Below are 27,844 nucleotides of genomic sequence, written 5' to 3'. Positions count from 1 at the left end.
AGTCTGGCATCAGCCCTGGTGTTGGCAGAGTACCTCGGGAGCCTGTTGCTCCCTGAAGCACGCTTGGGAAATGTAGGTTTCACAGGCACCTGAAAAAAACACCACATCCTCTAGTCACTGAATTCCTTGGCTGTGGCCCTTGCTCTAAGTGCAGGACAGTTAACCCACTTCCTGCCTTTGGGACAAGTGCAGAATGGGATATAAAAGTGAGGTACAACTCTGCCTCTAGCATGAATGCGAGTCTAGGCATCAGCCCCAGACTCTGCATCCTGCTCTTTAACAAGATGAACAGTCTGGTTTAAGAGACCAGTGTGAACCGAGGAGCCTCTCGCCTCACTATTGACATGGACCGGCATCCAGGAGGCTTTGGAATTTGTGTGATGGTCTTTTTTTTTATCTTCACACCCTGTCTCTTCATTTTTTTTTTTCAAAACTTGCTACATCTGTAAATCTCATTCTCAACTTGTATTTGACAATCAAAGATAGGCACCTCTTCTGATCAGGCATTGTCACACCTCTGGTGGCTGCTGCTTGCTTATCACAACCACCACTAGTAATTTCCTGTTTTTGTTTTGTTCTCTACTTTAATTTTCTTGTATCCTGCTGTATATGAGAAGGAGATGAGCTGTGATCCTATCATAGTCTTCTGAAAGACAGGGTGTGGGCGCGGAAGGGAAAGACAACACACGCACACACACACACACACACATACACACATACACACATACACACATACACACATACACACATACACACATACACACATACACACATACACACATACACATGCACACATAGAAAGTCATGCTGATTGTCAGGAAAACCAGAAGTCTGAAGAGGGCATGTGGATGCCACAGGTATGTTTTAGTGGCATAGCACATCCCTGGCATGGCTGACTCCAAAGTGGCAACCAATAAATCAAAGGCATTAATAACATTCCAAAGGACCAATAATTATTTCCATTGACATGTGGTTGTCCTTTGAGTGTCTTTGGGTAACAAAAACATATTTTTGGATGGTACACCATTAGAAGTGAATTCCGGGGCATTTTACTACCTTGTCTTTCTTTTTGTATTTAGTTAAACAGGGCAATTCTATAGCCCAAGCTGCCATAGCCTCTTGAACGCTGAATTACAGGTGTGTGCTACCTGATAAAGATAAAAAATTATTCCTGCCTCATTTCTGATGTAAAGATGGAATCAAGGTACTCGTGGGCACTAAGAAAGCACTCTGTTTTCGAGCTATAGCAGCCTGCTCCTATTTCTTAATGTCATAGATTCTTTATTTGTGGTTTTCTTTGGTTTCGTTATGTTGGAGAAAGTTTTACTGCTTGCGTTTTTACTTCTCTGTTTTATTTTCAAATTATGTGTGTTTGAGTATGCGTGCTCATGCATGTGTGTATTCTCGTTTGCATGTGTGAGTGGATGCATTTGTGCATGCATGTGGGTGGACATGTGTGCATGCATGTGTGTATGTGTGTGCGTGCACATGTGCACGTGTGTGCATGACATATACATGTGTGCATGCATGCAGGTGTGTGTGGAGGGGTGTGCATGTGTGTGCACATGCACGTTTATATGTAAGTGCTGGTGGCCATGGGGATAAGACATGTAGGATACCTTAGAGCTGGAGTTGTAGACAGTTGTGAGCTTCTTGATATGACCTAGGAACTAAATTTGGTCCCTCTGTAAGAACAGTGCCCATCTGAGCCATCTCTCCAGCCCTTATAGTTTTTTCTATTTAATGCATTTGACAAAACAATCAACTTCATAAAAAAAAATGAGTTAGACCTACCTTTGGTTTTACTTAAGTTATAACTATCAGTGATATGTAGACAGACATATCCCTTAACTGAGTGTCTAGGGAACAGACACATGGTTTGCATCCGAACATTTTCTGGGTGCTGGTGCGCAAACCCCTGTCTTTACTCATACAGAGAATGTGGTAGCAGAAGGGATGATTTTGCTCCTTACCTGAGCAGGGAGGGTCAGGGTGCTGCAGTGTTCAAGTTTCTGTCTTCCTTGGCAAGCGCCCCCTAGAGGAGGAACTGACATCAGCCACACAAAGGAAAGCACATCCAGTGGCCCCGCCCATCTGACAACAAGGGGCTATCCCCAAAGTCTGGGGAACGACTGACATATTAGTGAGGAGAATGAGAGGATGTTGAGTCTGTCTCACAGTGGTAAATACCAGAGCCATCAGCAAGAGTCTGAGGATTTAGAGTAACCAATCCTCAGCGCTATAGTCAGGTTCCAGAGTCACAGAATATTGAGCTAGTACATATGGCCATCTCCCTGAGGGATTGGTTCTAGGACACTGACTGCCTCCTTTCTGCATGTGCTCAAATCTGTGCAGGACCAAGTTCTCCCTTTAATTTAAAGTGGCATCATATTTGCATATAACCCAGGCACATCCTCTTGTGGTCCTGATCTTTAAATCCTGTCTGGATTACTTAAAGTCACCATCACAGTGCCAGGCTATTAAATAGATGTTTTACTATTAATTGGGGATTAAATGCAGCATAAGGCCATACCATCCCCAAATGCATCCAATCTCGTGTGGAATGAAGACGGCATCCAAAGTTGATGTGTGTGTCTCATACAGACCTAAAATTTTTGTGTGTCAAAGTATTCTCCAACCACAACTGAATTTGTGGATCTAGAAGCAAGTGATATGGGCGGCTTCCTGCACTGTGCCATTGCTTCTGGGGTGCCCAGGAGACTGGAGTCACAGTGTGTTTGGTCAGCTCATGGCCTTGCTTTATAAGAGCTTAGGTATTCTGTTAACATTCAACCTATGACAACACTACTCTTCTTGCCTGAGTAAACCTTACTTAGCAAATGTTCCCCCTATAGGGCTCATCATAGCCTCCTACCTTTTTACTTTTTAACTATACAAAGGCTTGCATATGAGAGCATTGCCTTGCTTGACTTCAGCTAGGCCTCTGTGTATTAAGCAATTCAGACCTTTGCAACTCTCTGCATTTCCACAAATGGCCATTAACGTGTTATAAAGCCCATTAATGTTGATCTGAGGGTTACATATAAAATTCTGGGGAGCTTGCAAATCTACAGATGAAGAATTGCTGACTGATAAAGATGGGTTATGTTTTGCATTAATCTAACCCCAAGAAAGAACGATGATATAAAGTTAAATATTGCAATAAAATTATTCTGCAATAAAGATGGCTTTCTGGTTTTGTCCTATTGTCACTGTAAAAGAGGAGCTAGGGGGTAAGGAAATGTTTTTAAAAAGAAATTTGATTGGAGACTGTAAATATGGCTGGGTAAAACTTGCTTGCCACAAATTCAGACCCCCAACATCCAAGTAAAGAGCCGAGTGAAACAGTGTGCTCTTGTAACCAGGAGATGCTCCAGCCAATCTAGCCAAGTTCCTGGGCTGCAGGTTCTGAAACATCATCTCAGAAAATGAAGTGGAGAATCCATTGAGGGATACAATTGGCATTGTCTTCCAGCCTCCAGATTTATGCACAACACCCACTGCTGGTTAGCTTTTATCTACTTGACACAAATAAGAGTCACTGGGAAGAGGGCATCTCTAAAGAGGATTCACTTCTATCAGATTATCCTGTGGGCTCTCTATTGAACCTCTCTAGAGAGAAATCATCTCTATCACATGATCGTCTATCAGCATTTTCTTGGTGGATGACTGATATGGAAAGACCCATATGCTAGCCCTGGGCAGATTGCCTGCATTGTATAAGAAAGAAAGCTGAACAAGCCATGGGCAGTGAGCCCATAAGCAACATTCTCTCATGGTCTGTGCTTTAGTTCCTGCCGCTAGATTTCTGCCTCAAGTTCCTGCCACTGGCTTCCTTCAATGATTGGTTGTGGTCGGAATGTGAAAACCAAATAAACCCTTCCCCAAGTTGCATTTGGTCATGGTGTTTTATCACAGCCACAAAGACCCAACTGGGATACACACTTACATGTAAAATGTGCCTTTTGTTAAGGACCAGATGTCCTAGTCACCTTTGTCAAGTAGGCACAGCCTAGAGATATCTCACAGGGAAGCCTCAATATTGTTGATCATGTTGGTCTGTGGCAATGCCTGTGTGGAATTATCTTGATTGTTAATTGATATAGCTGGGCCCAGCACACTAGCTGGTACCATCCCTGGGCAAGTAGTATTGGACTCTATAGCAAGCTAGCTAAGCATGAGCCTGGAAGAAGAGGCCAGAGAGCATTATTCTTCTATGCCTTCTTGCACTCGTTAGTTTTATGTCAACTTGACACAAGCTAAAGTCATCTTAGAAGAGGTAAACTCAAGTAAGAAAATGCCTCTATTAGATCAGGCTCTAGGCAGACCTGTAGAGCATTTCCTTGATTGGTGAGTAATGGAGGACTGTCCAGCCCATTGTGGGTACTTGGCGCCATCTCTGGGTTGGTGGTGCTGGGTCCTATAAGAAGGTAGGCTGGGCAAGCCAGTATGCAGCACTCTCCACGGCCCCACTACTTGCATTTGGTTGTGGTGTGTCATCATAAAAATAGTAACAGTCACTAAGCTATGTCTGCTTTGAGTGCTTGCCCTGACTTAATGATGGACGTGACCTGCAAGAGTAGGCTGACACAAACCCTTCACTCCCCAGAGTTGTGTTTCGTCAGAGTGCTTCATTCTAGCACCAGCACGAAACTACAAGCACAAGAAGACCTGCACTCCACATCCATCTGGTACCAGGGACTGCAGCAGGAACTGGGAGCTGAGGTGGGGTGCTAATGTTAAAGGATTAGATTTTCTCAGTCATTCTTTTTATAGAGAAAAGTTTGATTTCTGCGTTGGATTTCATCTGGACACTATGGGGGGAGGGGAGGACTGTAAAATAATTAGCATTTATTGTTTGGTTTTTGGCAGGCTGCAATTTCATGTCTTAAAAAGTTAGTTATGATATTCCAAGCCACGGTGGGCTTTTAAAGTAACAGCTATGCAGCAGAATTGAAAACCAGTGCAGCGAGGTTTCAACCGGCCATTACTGGAGTGGCAGGCATATTGTATTTAGCTGTGACAAAGCATTGCTTTTGACATGTGCTCTCTTGTTAACCAGAGTAATGCCAGTGTGTTGGAAAGCCAAGCAGGAAAGTCTCTGAAAACAGATAGTAAATATTTCAGGCTTTGCAGCCCAGATGGTCTCTGTGGCAACCAGTCAGCTCTGAGGTTGTCGTCTGGGATCAGCCAAAAATCAAAATGTAAATGCACGAGGGTGGCTGTGAGCCAATAAAACTTTATTCATGGTGTGGAAATTGGAATCTCATATCATTCTCCCCTATCACAGAATGCTGGTATTATTTTGATTTTCCTCCTGCCATTGAAAGCTACAAAAAAAAAAACTATTCTGAGCTTGATAACAAAGCACAGGCAAGTGGGTGGACAGATTTGGCCCCTGGCAGTTGTTAGCCAATTCTCTTTTTAACTCCTATGTTGTTAAAATTGTGTCATATGTCAGGGGTGGTGGAGCTCGACTGCAATCCCAACACTCTGAAAGCAGTCCGTGGTTACAAGCCTGATAACCAAGGTCTGTGGTTACAAGGTTACAAGCCCGGAAACCACGGATTGCAAAGGGATTCACTCTACCCACCAGGTCTTAAGAAACCTACTGCTCACATCCTCTCCTCATTCCAGTTCCCACATATCCCCCCGGAACAAGGGATGGACAGAGCCAAAGTTTCTGTGGCTATCTCCTGATTGGCCTTTACCTCCCAAATGATGTGCATACAAACAAACTAGTCAGAGCCATCTTAAGCTTTCTAAAAGTCCTCTTTGTCCGCAGCCCTCTTTCATGTCCCCACAGGTCAACCAAAATCTTTCACTGTGGCTTAATAAATCCCCCCACAAAGCTCTTGTCACTGACCATGTATCTAATCCTTCATAGTCTAGAACACGGCAGTGAAGAAAGCCCAAGTCACTGGCATCTCCTGTGTGACATGTACATGTCGTAAATCTGTTTGCGCCTGATAACTTCAGAAAGATGACAAGGATTCGTACTTGGAAGGGAAGTGGACCAGATTGCATTCCAATCCTGCTAAATACTGTGCAACTTCAGAAAAATGATCCACCTTTCTGAGTCAGGGTAGTGGTCTCCAGCTGTGAGTTCATTTCATAGTTCATCATGGTTGACTGTGGAAAACTAGATAGTAAACACAGAAGGTGCCCAGGCTATACAAGTATTTCAGCTAATCAATCAATCAATCAAAATTTAAACTAGGCGCTTTCTTTAAAAGTCTTGATTCAGTACCCCGAAGAAAGCCAAGCCTAACTTAATAAACAGGACATTTTTAAAATACATGTGATTGTATTTGCTAAAAGCCAACATATCCTGTCTGCAGAGCACAGCCTCCCCCTGGTGCATTTCCCTTCTTCAGAAGTATACCTGATTTCTCCAAGTTTTTTGTTTTCTCTGACCTCAGTCTTTCCTGGACCTAGACCCTGGCTTGCAGGCATCCCTGTGGCTGCCTGTGTCCTGCACATGTCTACGATGCTTCACCAAAGCAATTCTTGCTCTTGAATAAAAAAAAAAAAAAAAAAAAAAGAGGGGGGAGCTTATTTGATTTTTTTAAAAAGTCAGAGAGACAAAATCCAGGTTTAGATTTTGCAGCTTCCTTATGAAGGTCTCTGACTAGAAAGGATAATCTGGAAGGTTTGCCGAGAGGACAGGAGCAGACGAGAACGGACCGTTTGCTGGGACTCTAAAACCTGTGTCCATGAAGCCCACTGAAGGTGGGCCTCAGCCTTTGGCCCCTTTTTATTTTTTATTTTTATTTTTTATTTTTTTAGAAAATAAAAATTTTATTGTTAAAAAGAATTTTAACCTTTTTTATTTTTTTAGAAACTTTCTAATGGAGCTCTTCACTGTCAGGTGTTTATAATAGAGAATAAAGATAGCAGCAGTCCATAGGCGCTTGCTACACAGCTTTCTAATCAAGGTGTCTGCTTTGCATCCTGGTTCTTACTTGTATAAACTGGAGCGACTTGGTAGTTGTGGTTTGTACTGACCATTTTATTGTGGATGTAAGCTTGACAATATTACTGACAAAGACCGAACTTACAAAGCTCTTAACAAATTACTAATAGAGAGAGCTAGGAAATGCCTCTTTCAACAGGAAACTGCATACCTGCAAAGAGACATACCACTGTTCTTGGAGAGATTCAGGTTTGCTTCCCAGCACTCATGGGGCGGCTCATGAGCTGCCTGTGACTCAGCTCCTGTTCTCTTCTGGTCTCTGTGAGCACTGTACTCATGTATGGGCATGCTTGTGCTTGCACACATATGCACACAACCTCATAATTAAAATGCAAATTTAAAACAACCTTTAAAAGGTGCTTCAGTTATTGAAACGACATTGAACACATTCCTTTAAATTTGTATCAGGTAACCTCTCTCATATCTAAACCCACAAAATATTTCTTCTTGTTTCTTCTGGTTGACCTCAAGCACTTTGGTGCTGAGTCTCCGCCTCTGGTAAGTGTACTCTAAAAGTCTCTGGTTCACAGTGGAAGCTGCCTGCCGGGAGGGAGCTGGCCTTACTTGAATCTTTCAAATGGATTATTTCGTTATTTCATTGTGATCCGCGCTTGCTATGCCAAAGTCAAGGCTGAGCTCGCACTCCTGTGCTGAGGTGATTCTCCTGCCTGCCTCAGCTTCACAAATAACTTGGACTCTGGCTGTTTGGTCCTAGACTCTGCTCAAAATCTTTTATGACCAGAGTGGCAGTGCTCTTCAGTACATAGTAGTAAAAATGGCATCAGTAGCCAGCACTCACTCACTCCCTCACTCACTCACTCACTTTCTATCTATCCATCTATCTATCTATCTATCTATCTATTCATTTATTTTTAAGTTATTTTTTAAAAGAAAATATAAGAAATAAAACAAAAAGGGGTAAATTGGAATTGGACAAACCAAACAAGCAGAAGGAAAAGGCACAAGAACCAGAGACCCACTCATCCACACACTCAGGAATCCCATAAAAACACCAAACTAGAAGCCCATTGAATGGACATAAAGGGCCTTGTGTAGACAGGTACATGTCCTATGTGTGCTGCCTCAGTCTCTGTGAACTCACAGGAGCTTTGATCACGTGAATTTATGGGCCTTGTGGTCTTGGGTCTTTCATCCTCTTGGACTTACACTCTTTCTGCCCCCTCTTCTGCCGAATTTCCTTTGTCCTTCAGGGAGGGATTTGATGGCAACATTCCATTGAGGGCTGAGGGTTCCAAGCTCATTCACTGTCTTCCATTTTATCCGGTTGTGGGTCTCTGCTTTTTCTCCTATCTGCTGCAGTTGGAAGCATCTCTGTTGATGGCTGAGCAAGGCACTAATCTACAAGTATATCAGATATAATTAGGAGTGTTTTTATTGCTACTTAAGAAAAAAATTTAGAACAGTAATTAGAACAGTAGGTCCCCTGATAGTCTAGCCTCGGGTTCATGGTCACCCAGGCAGTGGTGGCTGTGGGTTCCATCTTATGGAGTGAGCCTTAAGTCAAATCAGATTCACTTGGTTGGTTGGTCTTATTTATTCTTTGGTATTGTAAAGTTTTTTATCATACAAGTCTTTTACTTGCTTAGTTAGAGGTACTCCCAAGATATTTTATATTATTTGAGGTTAGTGTGAAAGGTATTGTTTCCCTTATTTTTATTCTCATGCCATTTGCCCTTTATATACAGGCAGGCGACTTATTCTTTATTTCTTTATTTATTTATTTATTTTTATTTAATTTTATATGGGGTTACTTTGCTGAAGGTGTTCATCTGTATGGTTCATGATTAGATTATTATATTCAAGCAGGCTTTGTCTTCTGGTCTCATCTATTTGGTGTCCTGTAGGCTTCTTGTACCTTGATAGTCCTCTCCTCCAGGTTAGGGTGATTTTCTTCTATGGATTTGTTGAAAACATTTTCCACGCCTTTGACCTGGGCTGCTTCTCCTTCCTCTATACCTATTATAGACTTGGTCTGACTTGGTCTTTTTTTCAGAGTGTCTTGATTTCCTGGATGTTTTATGTCAGAAGATTTTTAGATTTAACATTTTCTTTGCCTGATGTATCTATTTCTTCTGTCAAGACTCCAATGTTCAGGTCCCTATTCCATCTCTTGTATTCTGTTGGGAAGCTTGCCTCTGAGGTTCCTGTTTACGCTCCTAGTCTCTCATTTCCCAATTTCCCTCAGTTTGGGCTTCATTAATTTTATTTTTGCTTTCTAGTCTTAAGTGGTTTACTTCCTTTCCTACCACTGTTTGCTTGTATTTTCATTCTTTAAGGGATTTATTTCTTTCCTCTTTAAGAACCTCTATCATAGTCATAAAGGCTGTTTTAAAGTCTGTCTTTTCCTTGTGTTTCAGGTATGTTGTAGTATTGAGGCCTGCTATGGTAGGCTTGCTGGCCTCTAGTGAAGACATATTGTCCTGGCTGTTACTGTATTTTTACACTAGTGTCTAGGCATCTGGGCTTGGGATGACTGTAATTCTAAGTGCTGATATCTGGTCTTGTCTGTGCTTGGTGGGTGTTTTGTTTCTTGGTTTTTGTTGCCCTCTGTGGCTCTTAGGAGAGTGTGGTGGCTGTGTATTGCCTGGTAGGAAATTCTTCTGGGATCCTGATAGATGTGGTCACTGGGGGTTCAAGACAAATGTGTTTCTAGGCATTTTGAACTGAGAGTGTTCACAGGAGGGAGGGAGGCACCCTGTTCTGCCAGGTTCTGCGTCGTCCCCTTGGACTGGGGGCAGAGAGGAAACAGGATCCACAGCAGAAAGAGCTGGGGAGAGGACTTTGGAATCGTTTTGGAGGCTCTGAGAGAGAGGTGAAGATATGTAGTTAGCATACCCGCTTCTCTGGCTCCCATGGCCTGTGGGTTCCCAGGGAATGCCTGATGAACTTAGAGACTGAGATAAAGCAATGACTTGGGAGAAGGAAGTTTCTGTGTGACCTACTGAAGGATGAATCAGGGAGGAAGGGAGACAATAGCAGGTGGTTCAGGACAGAGCTGGAGATAGGATGGGGGCACTGCTCTTGGGGAAGCTGAGGGGGAGGGAAAGATGCAGGTGGCCTGACTGTTTCCCTCTCTGCAGTATGTAGTCCTCATTTACTGGCAGGTTTCTGCAGATCCTGCTGTGTCACCTCTGGAGCTGCAGCTGGTGACTGTTACAACCAGGCTTCTGTTTTCAGGGTCTCAAAATGGTTTTCTTAGCTTGCTCTTGAAATGCATCTTTTCTGTCCCTCGCTGCAGCCCTTAGACATAAGGAAATGAATTATTTCCCGGTCCCACTGCAGGAAACCCAGGCAGCTCTTCCTCTCTGTTGTGTCATCAGTGGAAAACAACATATTAAACTTAGGAGCAGGACAGAGTTTTATTTCATCTCTGCTGTTCTGCGAGGTCACTCCTCTCTCTCCAGTGTGTGGTATGTTTTATTATCAGGGCGTTCTGGTGCAGAGCTGGGAGTCTTAAGTTTCTGGGTTTTCATGCCTGCAGTCTGGACCCCAGCTCTTAACATTTCCATCTAGGGTTATGTGGGTTGCTATCCTCTGGTTTTGTATAAACACAAACAAAGTCATCCTAGGAGCCAAGGTTTCGCTCAGTGTGTAAGCGTGAGAGTACCGTATCTGGAGGCAGATGGAGTTTAAGGTTACTGCGACTCATGGCGTGCTGCAGACAAATGCATTGCATCCAGACTACTCATTTGGCTGAAATATGGTATCCGCGAGAATTTTTTCACTCTCCTTATTATTATTTGTTAACTAAAAAATTCATGCAATATATTATGAATTTTTTATATAAATTATTTTATATGAAATGTATATGTTTATCTAAACAGTTTTATATTAACTGATATGTAAAGTAGTATCTACATACTACATGTAACATGTACTTAGTAAATAGTTATATAATTACTGTCTTAGGGTTTTACTGCTCTGAACAGATACCATGGCCAAGGCAACTCTTATGAGGACAACATATACTTGGGGCTGGCTTAGAGGTTCAGAGGTTCAGTCCTTTATCATCAATGTGAGAGCATGGTAGCATCCAAGTAGGCATGGGGCTGGAGGAGCTGAGAGTTCTACATCTTCATCTGAAGGCTGCTAGGAGAAGACTGACTTCCAGGCAGCTAGGATGGGAGGTCTCAAAGCCCACTCCCAGAGTGACACAACTACTCCCACAAGAACACACCTCCTAATAGTGCCACTCCCCCACCACGGGCTGAGCATATACAAACCATCACAGTTCCTTTTTAAACTAAACTGCTTTAAGATCAGAGCAGCAAACAATAGTTAAAAATAATAGAGGCTCTCCCATGGGATGGCGTTCAGTTTCCTTGAGGGAAAAATACTTTTCCAGTTGTGGTAATCATGGCTTGGTATTGGCAGTGTTGGGATGTTTCATGCTAATTATGAGGTTCACAGTCTCTCTAATGCTTGCATGCCTCTGTGTGCGTGCGTGTCCATGCGCATGTACACGGGGATTCTACACAATTCCGTTACCTGAGAAGATGCTTACAGTGGAAACTGAGATGACTTAGACTGCCCCCTTCAAAGACTATTCACCTCCGTCCTGCCATTTCTACCACTGTCCCACACTCCTAAAAACCATTAGTCTGGCTTCTACTCCTACTAAAGTTTGACCGTGCAGGATATTGAATTTATAGAATCAAATGAGATGTAATCTTTTAGGCCTGGCTTTTTAAAAATTTTTTTTTTAATCCAGCTCAGCTCCTGTGGATTCCTCCATGCTTTTGATAATGACAGCGGTTAGTTTTGTTGTTATTGGTGTTGTTGTTGTTGTTGTTGTTGTTGTTTTATAGCTGTGGTGAGCTGGGCTAGTCTGTAATCATTCATTAATTAAGAGACTTCTCCTGTTGTCTCAGCTCCAAACTTTGTCTCTGTAACTCCTTCCATGGGTGATTGTTTCCAATTCTAAGAAGGGGCAAAGTATCCACACTTAGGTCTTCGTTCTTCTTCAGTTTCATGTGTTTTGTAAATTGTATCTTATATATCAGGTATACTAAGTTTCTGGGCTAAAAGGATGGACCATCTAGAGACTGCCATACCCAGGGATCCATCCCATAATTAGACTCCAAACGATGACACCATTGCATACACTAGCAAGCATTTGCTGAAAGGACCCTGATATAGCTGTCTCTTGTGAGGCTATGCCAGGGCCTAGCAAACACAGAAGTGGATGCTCACAGTCAGCTATTGGATGGATCACAGGGCCCCCAATGGAGGAGCTAGAGAAAGTACCCAAGGAGCTAAAGGGAACTGCAACCCTATAAGTGGAACAACAATATGAACTAACCAGTACCCCGGAGCTCTTGACTCTAGCTGCATATGTATCAAAAGATGGCCTAGTCAGCCATCACTGGAAAGAGAGGCCCATTGGACACGCAAACTTTATATGCCCAAGTACAGGGGAATGCCAGGGCCAAAAAGTGGGAATAGGTGGGTAGGGGAGTGGTGGGGGGGAGGGTATGGGGGACTTTTGGGATAGCATTGGAAATGTAATTGAGGAAAATACATAATAAAAAATATTATAAAAAAAAGAGAGAGACTTCTCCTGGTCCTTAGTTGTTATGAATAGGGTCTCAGTAAGTTTGCATAGGCTTTCTATGTGAGTAGAAGTTTCCATGTCTCTAGAATAAAGAGGATAACAATTGCTGGGTTGTGCTGATACCTTCAGGTAATCCCTTGGCATGAGCAAACCGACAGCCTTTTCCTCGTCCACCCCTTCCCTCTTCTCTCCTCTGAGGATGAATCTCTCTCAAATGCTCCCTTCATTCCCATAATCATATCACATCATCTACTAAAAATGTCTCCTCCTCCTGCAGACGTCGGCTTTCTCCTTCTCCTTTCAACTCATGCACCTTTTGTCTAGATTTCAGTTGGTCCTCTGAGAATGCCAATGAGAAGCGATTCTTCTGTCCTCCAAGCAGTGTCCTGTAACTGGCCATGACTGAGCTTTGCACCCACAGGACCCAGTCATGACCATGACTACCATGGCACATGTGTTATGCCAGCTCCCTCCTCTTCCCATGCTTATCACCAACCCCTCGTGGGCTTGCTACCCTGGGAAATGCCCTTTTCATGATGTTAGATACTCTGCTCTCTGCACAGAAAACAAACCAAAAAATCCAAACAGCAACCAATGAATAAGCAAACAAAACACTTAGAAGAAAGGTTGCCGTGGCTCATGGCTTCAGGGGTCAGTCAGCCCACTGCGGTGGAGATCACTAGAACAACACAGTGCCATTGTAGTGACTAGGATGGGGGTGCCTGCCTTCTAGACTTCCTGCTCCCCCTTTTCGGCATCTGCACCCCTGGCATGTGAGAAGGGGCCACGGCATTCCTAACAGTGTCCCTGTTGCTCGTCCCTCTGAGTAAGCACCCTCCGAAGCAGTCATTTATCCTAGCAAGCATTTGTCATCAATCCAGTCAAATTGGCCTCAAAATCAGCCATCATAGCATGTTGCACTTTCTTAAGGGTAACTATCTCCCTTTTGTTGCTTTTGCCCTCCCCTTCTTCCCTCCTCCTCCACCTCTTCTTCATTTTCCTCTTCCTCTTCCCCCTCCTCCTTTTCTTCCTCTCCTTCCTCTTCCTCCTCCTCCTCCCCCGCCCCTCTTTCTTCTCCTGCTCGTTCCTCCCTTTATCCCTCTTCCTCCTAAATGTAAAAAAGAACACTAGGACCTCAAATGTGTCTTTATACTCAAGCACCTTCAAAACATCATCTAAGCTTAATTGTAACCTTGGCCCCCCAGTTAAGAGTTAAGATACCACCGTGTGTGTGTGTGTTGGGGGGTTTATATATTCTGTGAGGTGATTTACTTAATATCATTTGAGTTTTCTGATTTTTTAAAGACCTTGAAACATTACTCCACCCTTAAAAATGGCTCCAAGACTCTGTCTTCCCCCACATCTGTCCTCAGTCATGGGTGGCTGGACTTGCCTCAGCCCTTTGGCCTTCCCAGACTAGAGCAGATTTGGTCTTTCTCATATTTGGGATCCAGAGCCTGAAACACTCTAGGCAGGTATTAGTCACCCACTCCCTTATAGTTTTGGGAAAAATAAATGGATGGATGAGTGTCCTTATAAGAGACCCTTGACCAACATCTGACAAAAATGAGTGAATAATATTAATCTCCCTTAATTTTCCAGGTGATTTTTGAAGTGGTGACCTCTGGCCATCAAGGCTACCTTGCTATCGATGAAGTTAAGGTCTTAGGACACCCGTGCAGTAAGTATGCTTTCCTTACGGGTTCATTGCTGATGGACAGTTATATTAACAGGCCAAGCCTGGAAGGAACCACAGAGGGAAGCTGACCCTACCAGGAGAGCTTCATGCCAGGCTCTGGAAGTGGGTTCCAGATCCTAGAAGTTCCACAGCACACAGCTTGCGTGCAAATGGAGATCTCTTGGTGTCTTTGCAAATGCCAAGCAGGTGTGGGAGGCATTTGGATTTCTTTTTCAATATTAGCACAGAATTAAACATGGCGGGTTGGCATAATTTGTTCCCAAATGGAGAGCATTTCTATCTCTGTCCCCATGTTTTGGTTACACAGTTCCAAACAGTAGGAATCCAGTAGACTCAGGACCTACCCAATATAAAGTGCCTTCCTTAGCCATCTGTAGGCACCAGATTTGCCCATCCCTTTTCCTTACAAATTAGTACTTTAAGAAATGTACACGGGGAAGGAGGAGCTGCTATAGATAGCTAATGGAAGGCTGGGGAGGTGGCTTCCTGGGTAAACTGAGGCCAAGATAGCAGGTGCCATCGCAGCAGAGGAGCTGCCTCCTGGCACTTGGGGCGTGGCTGCTTGTTTAGGGTCTGGAACTTTTCTGCTTCGACTGCACCCTGTGTCCTTGGCCTTAGATACAAAACCTGGACAGCATCATCGGGATGAGTCAAGTTCCCATTCACTTCAATCATTTGACACAATCTGGGGAAGTAGGCATGGTATCCCACTGTCGTGGGTTCTGGGCCTGAATTCAACAACAACATAAAGCAAAAAACTCATAAAGCTAAGACTTCTCTGCTTGTCAGTGAGCACAAATAACCTGTGTGTATATGTGTGTGTACATACACATGCAGATATGTCTATGTGTCTATGTGCATGTCTGCCTGTGTGTGCATATTTGTGTATGTACATGTATGCTTATATGTGTGTGAATGCATACATACATGTGTGTATGAGTATACATATGTGTGAACTATGCTTCTCACAAGCAGTATGTATTCATAGTATTAGTTTTTAATCAGTTGTTAGTTTTGCCTCCCACATATTCTAATAGATGACATTCATCTGTATACATTTTTTTGCCTTTCTGTCCCTTGATGTCTATTGGCAGTTGGTTTACAGAACCCAAGTCCATGAACACTCTAAAGAGGCATAGTCTTTGCACCCTCCATTGTAAAAGCAGACAGGACAGGGCGGGCCAATGGTTTGTGCTCAGTCAAACCACCTTTGTTCCAGATCATTTCTGTTCCTAGTTGGCTAAATCTCAATGTGTAAAGCTTGAGGAAACAGAGTGATAATTGTGGTCTTGAATAGTTTCTTTTCTGTTTCCACATGCATTTTTTTTTAAGCTCAAGCCATGGTGTTCCGTCATAGGGACTATCACAACCTGTACTGATTTTTGAACATTTGGGGTCTCCTCCTCTGTTTTTGTCTATTAAACTTATTGTTGTGGTGCATGTGTCTCCATGGGGAAAATAAATATGTATATGCCTAAGAAGCCAAGTTGCTGGAATGTCAGGAGAAACCCGCATTAGATTTATCAGTTGCTTCCAAATTGCTATGAAAAGTGTCTGAACCAGTTTACATTCCACCGATGGCGCCTGGAAGTTTTATTTCCCCTGTATCTTTTCCCAAAATTGATATTGTCAGGCTTTACATTTTTGGCCATCTGAGCCATGGCAGTCTGCTTTATTTTTAGAATGCCTGGCATGCAAAGAAACTGGCAAGTTGCTACATTTCCCGGGTCGCTGCTGATGGGCCCCTGTCCAAATCATGAAAGAATGGATAGATCCACAGTATTAAAAATGCACACACTTGCAGGGAGAGCCCAGCATCTCTTCTGGTGCCTGAATTAGAATAGATCATTAGACAGGCCAGTGAGGCTCCAGCAAGCAACCGTGTGGTCATTATCCCACAAGGGTATCGTGACACAGTTGCCTCATTTCATCTGTGGGGGCCTTTACTCTCTTGGATATCTTTTTCATGTCCTCTGAAGCCTGCCCCATGTGCAGGTTCGCACGGATCCATTGTCTTCTATGTGCTCAAAGCTGCTGTTACATCTGCCTTTTCCTCTCTATCTGCAAGACTCGGGGAGGGGCAGTTCACAAAGAATCTCCCCACTTGTTTTCCCTCCCCTGAAAAAGTAAAGGGAAAGAAAACAAGGCTGTAGCTAGCTGAAACATCTGGGCAAATTCAGGAAACAGAATATAATTATCTGAGTTGGAACTGCGCCGAGTCTGTAGTACCATAGCCTCCAGCTTTGAAAAGTGCCCCGGGATCTGCTACAGTGCATATTCATTGCTCCTAAGTCACTGTGTAAAAGGAGGACAGAAAATAACCCCAAATTTCTGCACATTCACTCAGTGCCGAACACTCTGATGCGCCCTGCCTCCCTGTTTCTTAGAGCAAGCTGCCTGCAGGGCAGATGTTGCTACTGCAGTGGACACAGGTGAGGGACCCTGCAGCCAAGGTTACCAGGGGCATCCCAAGTCTGCATCCTGTGTTCTTTCCTTCTACCTATGGTCTCTGGCTAAGGGATATCTCCTCAGATGTAGACTCTCGCTTTCTACTGGGTTCCAGGCTGATGTTTAAACTCCTGTCATGTGGGGCAGCGTTGTGGCGTTGTGTGTTCCTGTGGAGTCAGCTTCCTGTACCATTAGGGACTTAACTAATAGTTCCTCCTCTGAAGATACACACACTCATACCTAATTGGCTTTGTGAGTTGTCTTAGGGGACACACAATGGAACTGCAGGCTGGTGGCTGAGGTGACGGATGTCGCAGTAGCCCTGTGGAATATAAGCCGTAATTGGCTTTGATGATAGCTCTTCAGTTGTTATTTCTTCCCAGAGTCTGTAAGTTTATGGGGGAAAACATGCAAATAAAAGTACTAAGGACAACGTCCTTTGGTTTGATATTAAAATTGGAAAGCTTTACAGGTAAAGCGATCTCTCATCAAGGTTGCTAAATAATAATCAATTGTTTTTTTTGAAATTTTGATGGTTGTTAAATGTAGATTCTCAAATGAGTGTAAATTCCCCACATGTAAACGAAGTTTTCCACAGGGATAGAGTTGCTGAGTCTTGCTGACTTCACTCTGAGTGCTCCTGCTTGGACTCACATGGGTTTATGAGCCGCCGTTACATAGTTACAGCAGTTTCTCAACGGTAGTTGTTCTCCATAGATGGATGCAGTTGCTCATAAAAATTGATGCTAATGTAGGGATAGAAGGATGCAGGATCAGCCTGGAAGGTAGAAATGATTGTATGAAGTCAAGCAGCTGTCAGCTTGAGGCCCCTTCTAATAGACATAGATAATTCTTGATTTTGGTCTGCACACTAAAAATACATCTTGAATTTGGGTCAGGTATCCCAGCAGGAAAACCTGAGCATGTCATCGTTTCCGTGGATGCCTTCTCTGTTCAAAAACATTGTGAGCAGCGCATCTGCTAGTATCATGCTGGACCTCACTCGGTGTGGCCAGTTCTCACTGTATGGATTAGGCTGTCCTTGAACTCACCATTCTTAGACTTCAGGACTCCCAGTGCCAACTTGATGGGCGTGTGCACCAGCCAGATCTCTTTGGGCATTGCCATTATCACCTTGCATATGTTTATGTATTATAAACAATAACTATCTCAACAGACTTATTGAGATGTAATTTGCATGCCCTCCAAATGTTATGTGTTCATCCCCACTGCAGCTGAAGTTGTGTGATAGATTATAGTCAAAACACATAGACACTGACAGTATTGCATAAGCCTACCTCTAGTCTGTGAACATAAGGTGTATATGAAATACAAATGAATTTCATACTCACACTTCAACCCCATCTCCAAGGTGCCGCTTGCATGTGTGCAAACACTAAAAATCTGACTATTCGAAATCTGAAAACACTTTGGTCTCAGCATTTCAAAGAAGAGATCCTTAACCTACATTATTATGATTAAGTATCCATTTTGATAACCACTCTTGAATTATTTACTGGGAAACAGTAAATCCAAATAATTAAACCGATGCATTTCTTAGATTCTGGGGAGTTCATTTGTGACCATTTTAAAATTCAGAGCATGCTTGCCAAGTACGGCCTTTGCCAGTGTTTACTGGGCAGTCCTGGCTGCTCTGTTGGCAGTGCCTCCTTGATTGTGATGACAGCCAGGAGAGAGGCCCGCTCTCGGGTTATTCTGGCTGTCGGGCACACTGGGCACATGTCTAGTTCACTTCAGCCTTTGCCATCACATTAAGATGTAAGTGTAAATAAGAGGGCTGGGGCTTTCTCCTCTTCTGCCCCCCTTCAGTTGGCACTTTGATCTTGCCAATTACTCCTTTCTGGGTCTGTGGCTGGGATGTTGATGCAGGCTTTGAAGAATCAATAGGAATGAGACATCCAGAGGGGATTTGTGTCTTGGTCAATGAGAACCCATGCCTTTGGGATCAAAGGCTGATTGGGGATCAATTAATATTTGAGAACTTTGCTCTCCGTACAAAGCAATGGGGATGTAGCAGGAAGGAGGGAAAGGCAAAACCTGAACTTAGCCTGCTTGTTATTCATGGAAGACAGAGTTTGTAGCTCCTACAGATTTCACAAGGATCTGGTGGAACATTTTGAAAGGGACACGGAAAATAAATGGGCCTATAAATTTAGAGAGGGGGGGAAGTGTTTCTTTTTGAATATGAGATGGGTAAGAATTTCCACTCTGAAGGTGCTGTGCCTGAAATTCCAATGAGTTTGGCAAAGCCGGGCCTTCCCGCTCAGCGTGAGTTCTAAACTTTGCTGGCCAGAGAGACTTTTTTTTTTCTTGAGCCCTTTCCCACTTTCCAAGGATAGGTCAGTTATTTTAAATGGTACAGTTTTTTGTTTTGTTTTGTTTTGTTTTATTTTGTTTTATTTTGTTTTTTTTTGAGGGCTCAGTACACAGAATGCCTGACCTGAATCATCTTTTAAAATCTCCACCCCACTCCTTTAAACAAGTGTTTGAAAAAGATAAGATCGATATTATACAAAGAAAACGTTCCACAAAGACTTCTGGATAAGGTCTTTCCCTTTATTTAGAGGTGCTGGTGTCTGAACATGCCACATCAAAATAGGAACCACAGTGTGGGATCCACCTGAAGCCACTTGCCCACTGAAAATGGTTCTCGGTTCAGGACCTAGAGGGTAGGGGACCTTCTGAAACTCGGGGACATTATCTCCCCTTGGTATCTATTGAAAACCAAGCTTACAACAAAAGCAGAGACTTACTGTAGGAAGCTGACCTTGGAAGTGGAATGTCACCACCTTTGGTCCTCACCATCCTGGTGGATGAGTTTCTTTCCTGCATCCAGAACTGTTATCTTTCCTTTGAAGTTATGACTTCACCTGGTTCCCACTTGAGCTATAGCTTTTGCTTAACTAGCCAGATGCCACCCCATAACCTCTGGCAGCCTGAACCATCTGTACTATTTCATGGATTAAAGGCAGTTGGTTATCTGAGGGGAAGACTCTGTCCAATACAATCTGGACCAACACCCATCCTATGGATCCACATCTTTCTCTGCAAGCAGTAGTATACATTTATAGTCTTTGAGAACCCACATTAGGAGGGAAAAACCTCTCCATAGGATGAAGTAGCTTCCTGTGCAATAAGCCATTTAAAGGACTTTGTTACAAATTAACCAAAGCTGAGAGGATCAGACAGTCCTGTCTTTGGTCTCCAGGTGACATGTGTAAGTGTGTCTTAAAGGCAGTGCCAGCACCAACATCAGTAATTACAGTAAAGAATGAGCCCTGTCACTCCTAGGGCAGGCAGTAGATGTTGGCAACATGGCCCTTTAAGAAGCAAATCTTCCCAAACATCTGTAATCAACGTGGATGAAGACTGCTACAGCATTATGAATGGAATCAGCAAGAAGGCTGCTGCTCAAATGTTTTATTATTGCTAAGAGGTTATCAGACAGAGCAAGGTGCACAGAGTTCATTACTTTCTCAAGAGAGACTACAGAAGTTAACTCTTAGTATTTTGGAAGGGACATCCAGAAGAGCACTCTCAGATCCTTTCCATGGAAATGTAAACAGGTATGAGCTTGATAGATCAGAGTTTGACATCTCTGATTTTAAAATAAGTTGGTTTTGTTTGCTTGCTTTTGGTCTTAGCCATTTGATTCCTACAAATGTAACATAAAGAAAACTGGAAAAGTCTACATAAGAACTTAATTATTAATGCCTATGTTGGCCTTCTGTGTAATTAAAAGAAATGCAGGTGTTCACAGATATAGGAATGCTGCAGTACACCTATCTCTGAGGTATAGTCCAGTCTCTTATATCTGGCTCTAGTGACATTTGAGGCTGGAGAGCTCTTGGTTATGGTGGCTGTCATGGTGGCAGTCCTGACTTTTTAGGTCATATTGGAAGGATCAATTAAACAGCAGCCTAGTTATTTCAGAGATGGGGGAAGAGAAGTTATTAAGTGTCCCATACTTGTGTTATCAAAGTTTGACAAAGACGTAATTTGGGTAGCTCATTCTTGCCCTTCTAGAATGTCCCTGAGGATGTAGGTAAAGAATTAGTAAATGGAATTTTCATCCAAGATGCTGCAAATTAAGTATGCCTCAGATGTTTGTAATTTGCACTCCAGTGGTACTGTTGGAGTGGATGGGTCATGGTCTGTGTCTCATGGCTCTAGAAGGAAAGGCTGGGTTGGGAAGGCATGGGCCCTCTTCTGCATCTTGGCTCTGTAGGAGGGAAGGGATGCACAGGACTCTGCATTCAGTCCTTCAGTGTGCTTTTAGTGGAGAGAACTGAGCAGTTGTATGTAAGGAAAGCCACAGGGATTTGGAGATATTTGGCAGCCTGGAGGAGCAGGGTCTAGAGAGGAAAAGGGAGAGAGAAGTGGAAGAGCAGGCAGGCAGAAGAGGTGGAGGGATGAATATGAGGTACCATGGATGAGAGTGACCCCTCCCCTTAGCTCTTAGTATTGAAAAGATCCAGTTCCCTACACAGTCCAGGACAAACAAGACATGCAGCTAATCTTATATGATGTAAACTACCTGATTTTTATAAGTGGTTACTTAAAAGATGAAACTATCCCATTTCTATCTGATTTTCTTTTTTTATTATGAGCACGACAATAAAACATTTTGTTGTTGTTGTTTGTAGAAAGAAAAGCAGTCAGGCATTCACACCCATTTACAGTGTGTACTGTTCATGCCGTAGCTTATCTTAAAATACATTCCTAAATAAATCCCATCAAATTCAGTCAAAATCATTTCCCCCAAAATCATTTGTAATTTCTCAAATCCACTTAAGTGTTTCTGTATAAAGTCCTCTTTTCACTCCCTTCTATAATGTGTTTTTTTTAAAGCATTCATTCTATCTTAGGATAGAATTAGTCTCTTTTCTCTAATGAAACACACTTATTTCCCCCTTGAATATCTTTCAAAGCTGCTTCCCGTCATCTGCTATTTCCGTGTATATATGTAATGGTTATAACTTTTAGCTATTAGTAACTCTTATTTTACAATGATTACTAAATAATAGATATGTGGCAACTGTGTTCACATATGTCAGCATTCCATATGCCAATACATGTTATGAATGCACCATTTTTGTACCCAGGAGCGATGTGTGTTTGTAGTAACAAAATCAGTTATGTGTCAAAAGAATATATTTATCAACAGATCCAAATATATGTAATATTCTTGGGAGAGTAAGAAGCCAGATATATAGACACTCAAATATTTCATTTTACTTAGCCACCAAGAAGATTCTGGAAGCTACATTAGGCAAATTTACAAAAAATAAATTCATGAAATAGAAGTTGTCAGAATGACTTGCTGATTTAAATCAAGTTTATTTTTTACAATCTTAAGTATCTATCAAATATGACATCAGACGAACTGGAATCCTACCATAGTTTATCAAACTCATGCTGCTAACTCAGCAGGTTTTACTTATTAATTTGTATTTTTACAATTTAGCCAACAGCATTACCAAATGTCTAAGTCACGTGCCCTTGAACATTTGAATTCTTACATAAGAGCTGCCTTCCAAAGCCGTCCTGATAAGGTTCTGCTGCTAATTTGGTGATGCCATCTAGAGGTGGGGAACAATCACATATGTGTAATATCCATAGCTATTTATGTGCTTCAGTGGACAGATGCAAAAGCATCATTGTAAGTTTTGTCCATGAATCAGGTATAAACACAGGCACAAACACACACACACACACAACACAAACACACACACACACACACACACACACACACACACACACACACACACACCTACTACTACTACTAATCATAGTGTATAAAAGTTGATTCTAATCTTCATTACATTTTATGTGGTCATCTAAATTGTTTCTGTCAGATAAAAGAAATGACTACTTGCTCACTATAAAGGCTAAAGTGTTTTATCAGTCTTCCCTTGTGGGATGTGTGCTCCTTCCTTGCAATTGTGAGCTAAATTCTGTCTCTAATTAGCCTTTTCTTTTCAACCTCAGACACTTGTGTTTGGGGGCACCTCTGAGTCCACTAAGAGCCTATGAGGTAGCAGGAGAGGACTTCACTTTCCCTAGCTCATTGAAGGTCCGAAATGGAGGAGAGTTTGGGAGAGGAGCCGCTTTGATGTTTGAGTTTTGTGGAAGCAGCTGTTGAGGATCTAATTGCTCTTTAGTTGATCACATCAGCAAGAGTGGTGTGCTGAGTCAGTATGTAGTGATATGCAGTCAGCAAGGGTGTGATAAGGGGGCATTCAGTCCTTCCTGAGGGGAATCTAGAAAACAGTCAGTACCTCACCTTATGGAAGGTGCCCTCCAAAGGAGGAGACCAGGAGGTTGACTTGGATCTAGGGAGCATGTGCATTCAAACACACCCATTGAGTGTTCACCCTTTACACAAAAGTGTCCCAGAGGCTCCCCAGAAGTTGAAGTCCTTGCCCCAAAGATAGCTCAGGGAAATGTAGGAAAGGACCCAGTCTGTCAAAAGGCTACAACACAGACAGCTGAGAAAGGCAGGGGAGGATTTCCTGGACAAGATCCTTTCTGTACACGCGACTGAACCCTCTATGGGCTGGCAGTACTTGGTAGGATGCTTCTTACAAATAGAATGCCTATGTTCTAGTTTCTTTTCATAGCTTTGATAAAATGATCTGACTAAAAGCAACGTACGAGAGAAGGATTCATTTCATCCTGTATTTCCTGGTCACTGTCATTCCCTTGAGGGAAGTGAAGGCAGAGAGCATGCTATATTGTGTAGCAGGGCCTTCAACCAAGGAACCCTTCACAGCCAAGGAAGTGTGGCATGTGGCAGGAGCCAGAGGCATTGCTCCATGCTGGCTAAGATCACTCTGGCTGGATCATTGGTCTGTGCTTAGATAGCTTTCTGATTAATGCAGAACCTCCTGCCTAGGAATGGTACTGCCCATAGTGGGCTGTAACCTATTCAGTTGAGAAATAATGAAGACAGTCTTACATAGATATGCCCACAAGCCAATCTGATTAAGGCAATTTCTCAACTAAAGCTCCACTCAGGTGATAGTAGGCTGTGTCAAGTTTACAAGGAAGGCTAACCTAGTACACTTAGAGTACCACATATGTGCTCTTTGATCATAAGCTCTGCCTCTACAAATGGCTTGCTATTTCAAGCCAGCTCATACTGTGGTCTGTTGGCCTGTTAAAACTCCATTGTTATTATTAGAGAAATTTGGCCCTCTGTAGTTAATGTATATTGGGTGCTTCCCTCACATTTGAATCTAGCCCCTGCTTTCTATTACAGAGAAGACATGGGTAACTGATACCCAGCATGCAAACCCATTTCAGTGTGACCCTCACTAAGTAGACTGGAAATACCTCTAAATGCTCACCATATAATATTTAATCATCATCATTGTCATCATCAGATCAATATCATCTAAGGGTCTTAGAAGCAAAGAACAAGTCTATATAAGGATAAGTATACATCATACTTGAGTGGAGCTCTTGATTACAAGGAAATATGGAAACATTTTGTCAGACATCTACTTCTAGTGCCCAGCTCTTCCTGTAAAGGCACAGCTGAGATTATAGTATACCCAAAACCTCCTAGGAACAATCATGTATTGAGATCTCTTTAAAAATTTAGAGTATCTTTGTATATGCATAACCTTGGGAATGAGGCATGAGTCAAAACTTGGGATTCCTTCCTGTTAGTCTATCATTCACATGTATCAACTAGAGGTTTATACTGTTTCATACATCATATAGGTTTATACATGTCTCATATACCATATAGGCTTCCTATATTGTTCTCAGAACTTCAGTGCTTGTGTGAATGTATGTGTGTGAGTGTGTATATGTATAGGAGAAAAACAAAATGTTTGGGGATATGTGTGTGTGTGTGCATGCACAAGTGGATTGTGTGTCTCTGTGTGTGTCTGTCTGTGTGTGTGTGTGTGTGTGTGTTTGGTGAGAAACACAGTAGTGATCAATTTCTTTGATAAGAAAATACCTCTTCATTTTCAACATCTCAGTAGTCTTCCTGCTCTTTATTAACACTGGGGCCCTTTGATATAGATTAGCCTAAAATAATTGCTATAATTTTTATGTAGTAGAAATTTGCAGAGTCAAAGGTGAGTGAGCAAAATTGGAAGAGAAGAATTCTGTGGCAGAAGTTGAAACCTCAAGCAAACAGCTCTAAAGGTTATGCGCCTATTGTTTTACTAATGTTACTTACATGCATTTAATACAATGTTACAACCCTGAGTCCACTGTGGGAGAGGCAGTGACACCAAGCTCCACCTGCCCTTGCTATCACAGCCACCGGAGGTCCCAGGACAAGCTGAGAGAACAGTGGGGCTTTGTGGAAGGACAGTACTGCTGGGATTCCTCAGCGACTGTGTGGGACAGGGACTATTAAGACAGACAGAGAAGATGGGGGAGGGCGGCTTAGTGATCTGCCCTGGGCTTTGGCAATGGAAATCTTTACTAGTCAAGTCTCCCCATATGAGAACTAGAACTCGTGAGAGTGTTTCCTGGAAAAGCCTCTGACAGGTAAACTCTAGGGCTACCCTTTTGATAGAAAGAAGGGCTGGATTTTCCGGTGCCTCCAAAACAGGGTAGAAAAGACAGTTGACTTACGTAAGCTTTTTCAGACGTCTCTAAAGACCAAAGAATTATGTTATTCTTGAGTAAGGAGCAATTCGATTGAGTCAATGAAACCTTTCTTGGGATTGTAGTTAATAAATTAGTACCAAGCAAGAGTGGTCCATCATTCCGCTGCTCTGTGAGGGCCCATTTAGAACATTTCGCATACTAAGCATCAAGAATGCAGTGAATGATTGCTGGCCTCCAAATAATAATGAGCTTTTCCTGTGCTGCTGGTATTAAAATTCATTGTTCTTGGTTTGCAACGCACTTCCAGTTCTAATTAGGTTCTACTTGGGCTCATATGAGTGTCAGTTTACAGTCACAGGGTCCCCAGACTAGGACACCACTCTTCAAAACAGTCTATGCACAGCTTGAAGGTCCACTGACAGGGGAGGTGGAGATACATGAAGGTAAATTATGAATTCATTCTGCTTATTATCTGGCTTTAACTGCCCCACCCACAAAATGCCCCCAACAACTCCCTTCTTGCTCTGACCTCTTTCCCTATCTTGGACTTTGTCATAGCAATAGGAGAATCTTTTCCTGATAAAAGTTGCCTGGCATCCAATTCCGGACTAAGTCCAATTTCTGACACCTAGTTGTAAGTGTGTGGCAGAGATTAGGGTGTACTCCTCTGACTGAGCCGAGCTGTCCTTTATGGATACAGCTGTCCCATATTGACACACGCCTCGGGAGACAGCAGTGCTTAGCCTTTGGAATCATTTGGATTCTTTGAATTAGAAATAAGAATCAGCAAACTTTCCCGGCTCAGGCAAGCCCAGCATCATCCACAGTGTGTCTATCAGGATAGTATTTTTGGTAGCTGGGAAATATTACAGAGGAAATGTTGCATACCAATTAGTTGTATTAAAATATATATTATGCACAGTTCTGTTTTTGGGTTTCAGAGTTTCCTTGACAACATCATTTAACTTCTTACTGTTCTTTTCACATTGCGAGTATAAATATCTAATATGTTTTTGTTCAAAACATCAATTAGGTGTCAGCATAATCTTTATTAATACAGATCTGTTATTACAAGGAGACTGCTGAGCTACTGTAATTTGCCCAGCAGGAACAATGAAATATCTTCTCGTTTGCTTCTATCCCGGATTGCCTGGCTTTTTTTCTTCTTCTCTCTCTCTCTTGTTTCACAAAGCATACACATCAAAATCCTTCCATGATACCCTTTGAAATAACATTGCAAAGAGCTTTTCCTCAATACATAAACAATGGGAAGGTCCTGAGTGGGAAATGTATCAACTAGTTACAACTGGGTGTTCTGGTTCCAGGTTCCCTTATCATTTCTTGCCTTCTTTTTCCCCATGTAGCAAGAACTCCCCACTTCCTGCGGATTCAGAACGTGGAGGTGAATGCCGGCCAGTTTGCTACCTTCCAGTGCAGCGCCATAGGCAGGACAGTGGCTGGGGACCGGCTCTGGCTGCAGGTACGTGTGTTCTCCACCTTTCGCTGTCCTGGAGGAGGAACTGGAGACCCAAAAGCCCTCTCCGTTTTAGAATCTTCTTCCCACATCGGTTATGTCTCCAGGTTTCCAAGCTTGCTGCACACGCCCAGCAGTTTTCCCATCTTTCTGGAATTTTCGTTTTCCTTATTGTTCTTTCTCAGTGATCTCCTTCTACAGGTTTTGTCAAATTAGATTTAGCAAAGAACCTTAAGTTCAAAACCATAATGCCTTTCTCCCCTGAAGAAAAACAACCGAGGGATCCTCCCCCATGTCTGTCTGTCTGTTTTTTCTTGCTTTATCTATCTGTTTCTTTACCCCCCCCCCCCAGTCTCCCTGTCTCTGTTGCTCTCTCTCTCTCTCCTTCCATCCCCCTCTGTCTCTCTATGGCTCCCCGAGTTCTTTCTGTCTCCCTTTGTCTCTCTGTCTCTGTCTCTCTATATCTCTGAATGCCTTCCTCTCCCTCTCCCCTCCCCCTCCCTCTCCCTCATCCCTCTTTCTCTCTCCACACACGGGACGAAGAGAGGAGAGCTCGCTTTGTACGCCTTTCTGTAGGATGAATTGCTAAATAATTCATTTCAGGAATTCATGTAGAAATTAATAGCACTTCTTTGAATTTCAAGCATTTAAGTTATGCACGGATCTTCAAATAAGCCTTGAGGCTTCAGCTCTTTAAGTCCTGCCCTATACATTTCTGCATGGCAGACAGTTGTTTGAGCCCGTGCCCACCCTAGGAAGTTGTGACAGATTGAGTGGATCCCAGTGACCTGCTCTGAGGACCTGGGAGGGGTAGTATTCTTCTCATTGGTGAGCTCCATTCGTGGCTCTTCGTGCTGAGCTCCAATCACAGCGCTTCTCCTTGCTGAGCCCCAATTGCAGCTCTTCTTGCTGAGCTCCAATTGCAGTGCTTCTTGTTTCTTTTCCGTTTTAATCTGCAGCCCGCTCCTTCCTCAAATCTCCTAGAGTACTTTCTCCCCTTCTTCTTTCCTGCTTTCCTTGAGTTCTTTGCAGAGTTTTAGTTATTTGTTTTTTGCAGTGCTGGGGCCACAT

General features: G+C 42.9%; 1 protein-coding gene across 2 annotated transcripts in view; it reads left to right on the top strand.

Annotated features, from left to right (window-relative positions):
• Positions 1 to 27,844, top strand: part of Ptprm (protein tyrosine phosphatase, receptor type, M) — a 687,644-nt gene that overhangs the window by 264,671 nt on the left and 395,129 nt on the right. For both annotated transcript variants that reach the window (NM_001357625.1, NM_008984.2), the window contains exons 4-5: positions 14,154 to 14,232; positions 26,664 to 26,779. In NM_001357625.1, coding sequence (NP_001344554.1) covers positions 14,154 to 14,232; positions 26,664 to 26,779 — 195 coding nt within the window. The remainder of the gene's footprint in view (positions 1 to 14,153; positions 14,233 to 26,663; positions 26,780 to 27,844) is intronic.

The sequence above is a fragment of the Mus musculus genome, chromosome 17 (genome assembly GCF_000001635.26).
Source record: "Mus musculus strain C57BL/6J chromosome 17, GRCm38.p6 C57BL/6J".
Lineage (NCBI taxonomy): Eukaryota > Metazoa > Chordata > Mammalia > Rodentia > Muridae > Mus > Mus musculus.
Note: the sequence above shows the minus strand (reverse complement) of the source record. Positions and strands in the feature narration are given on the sequence as shown.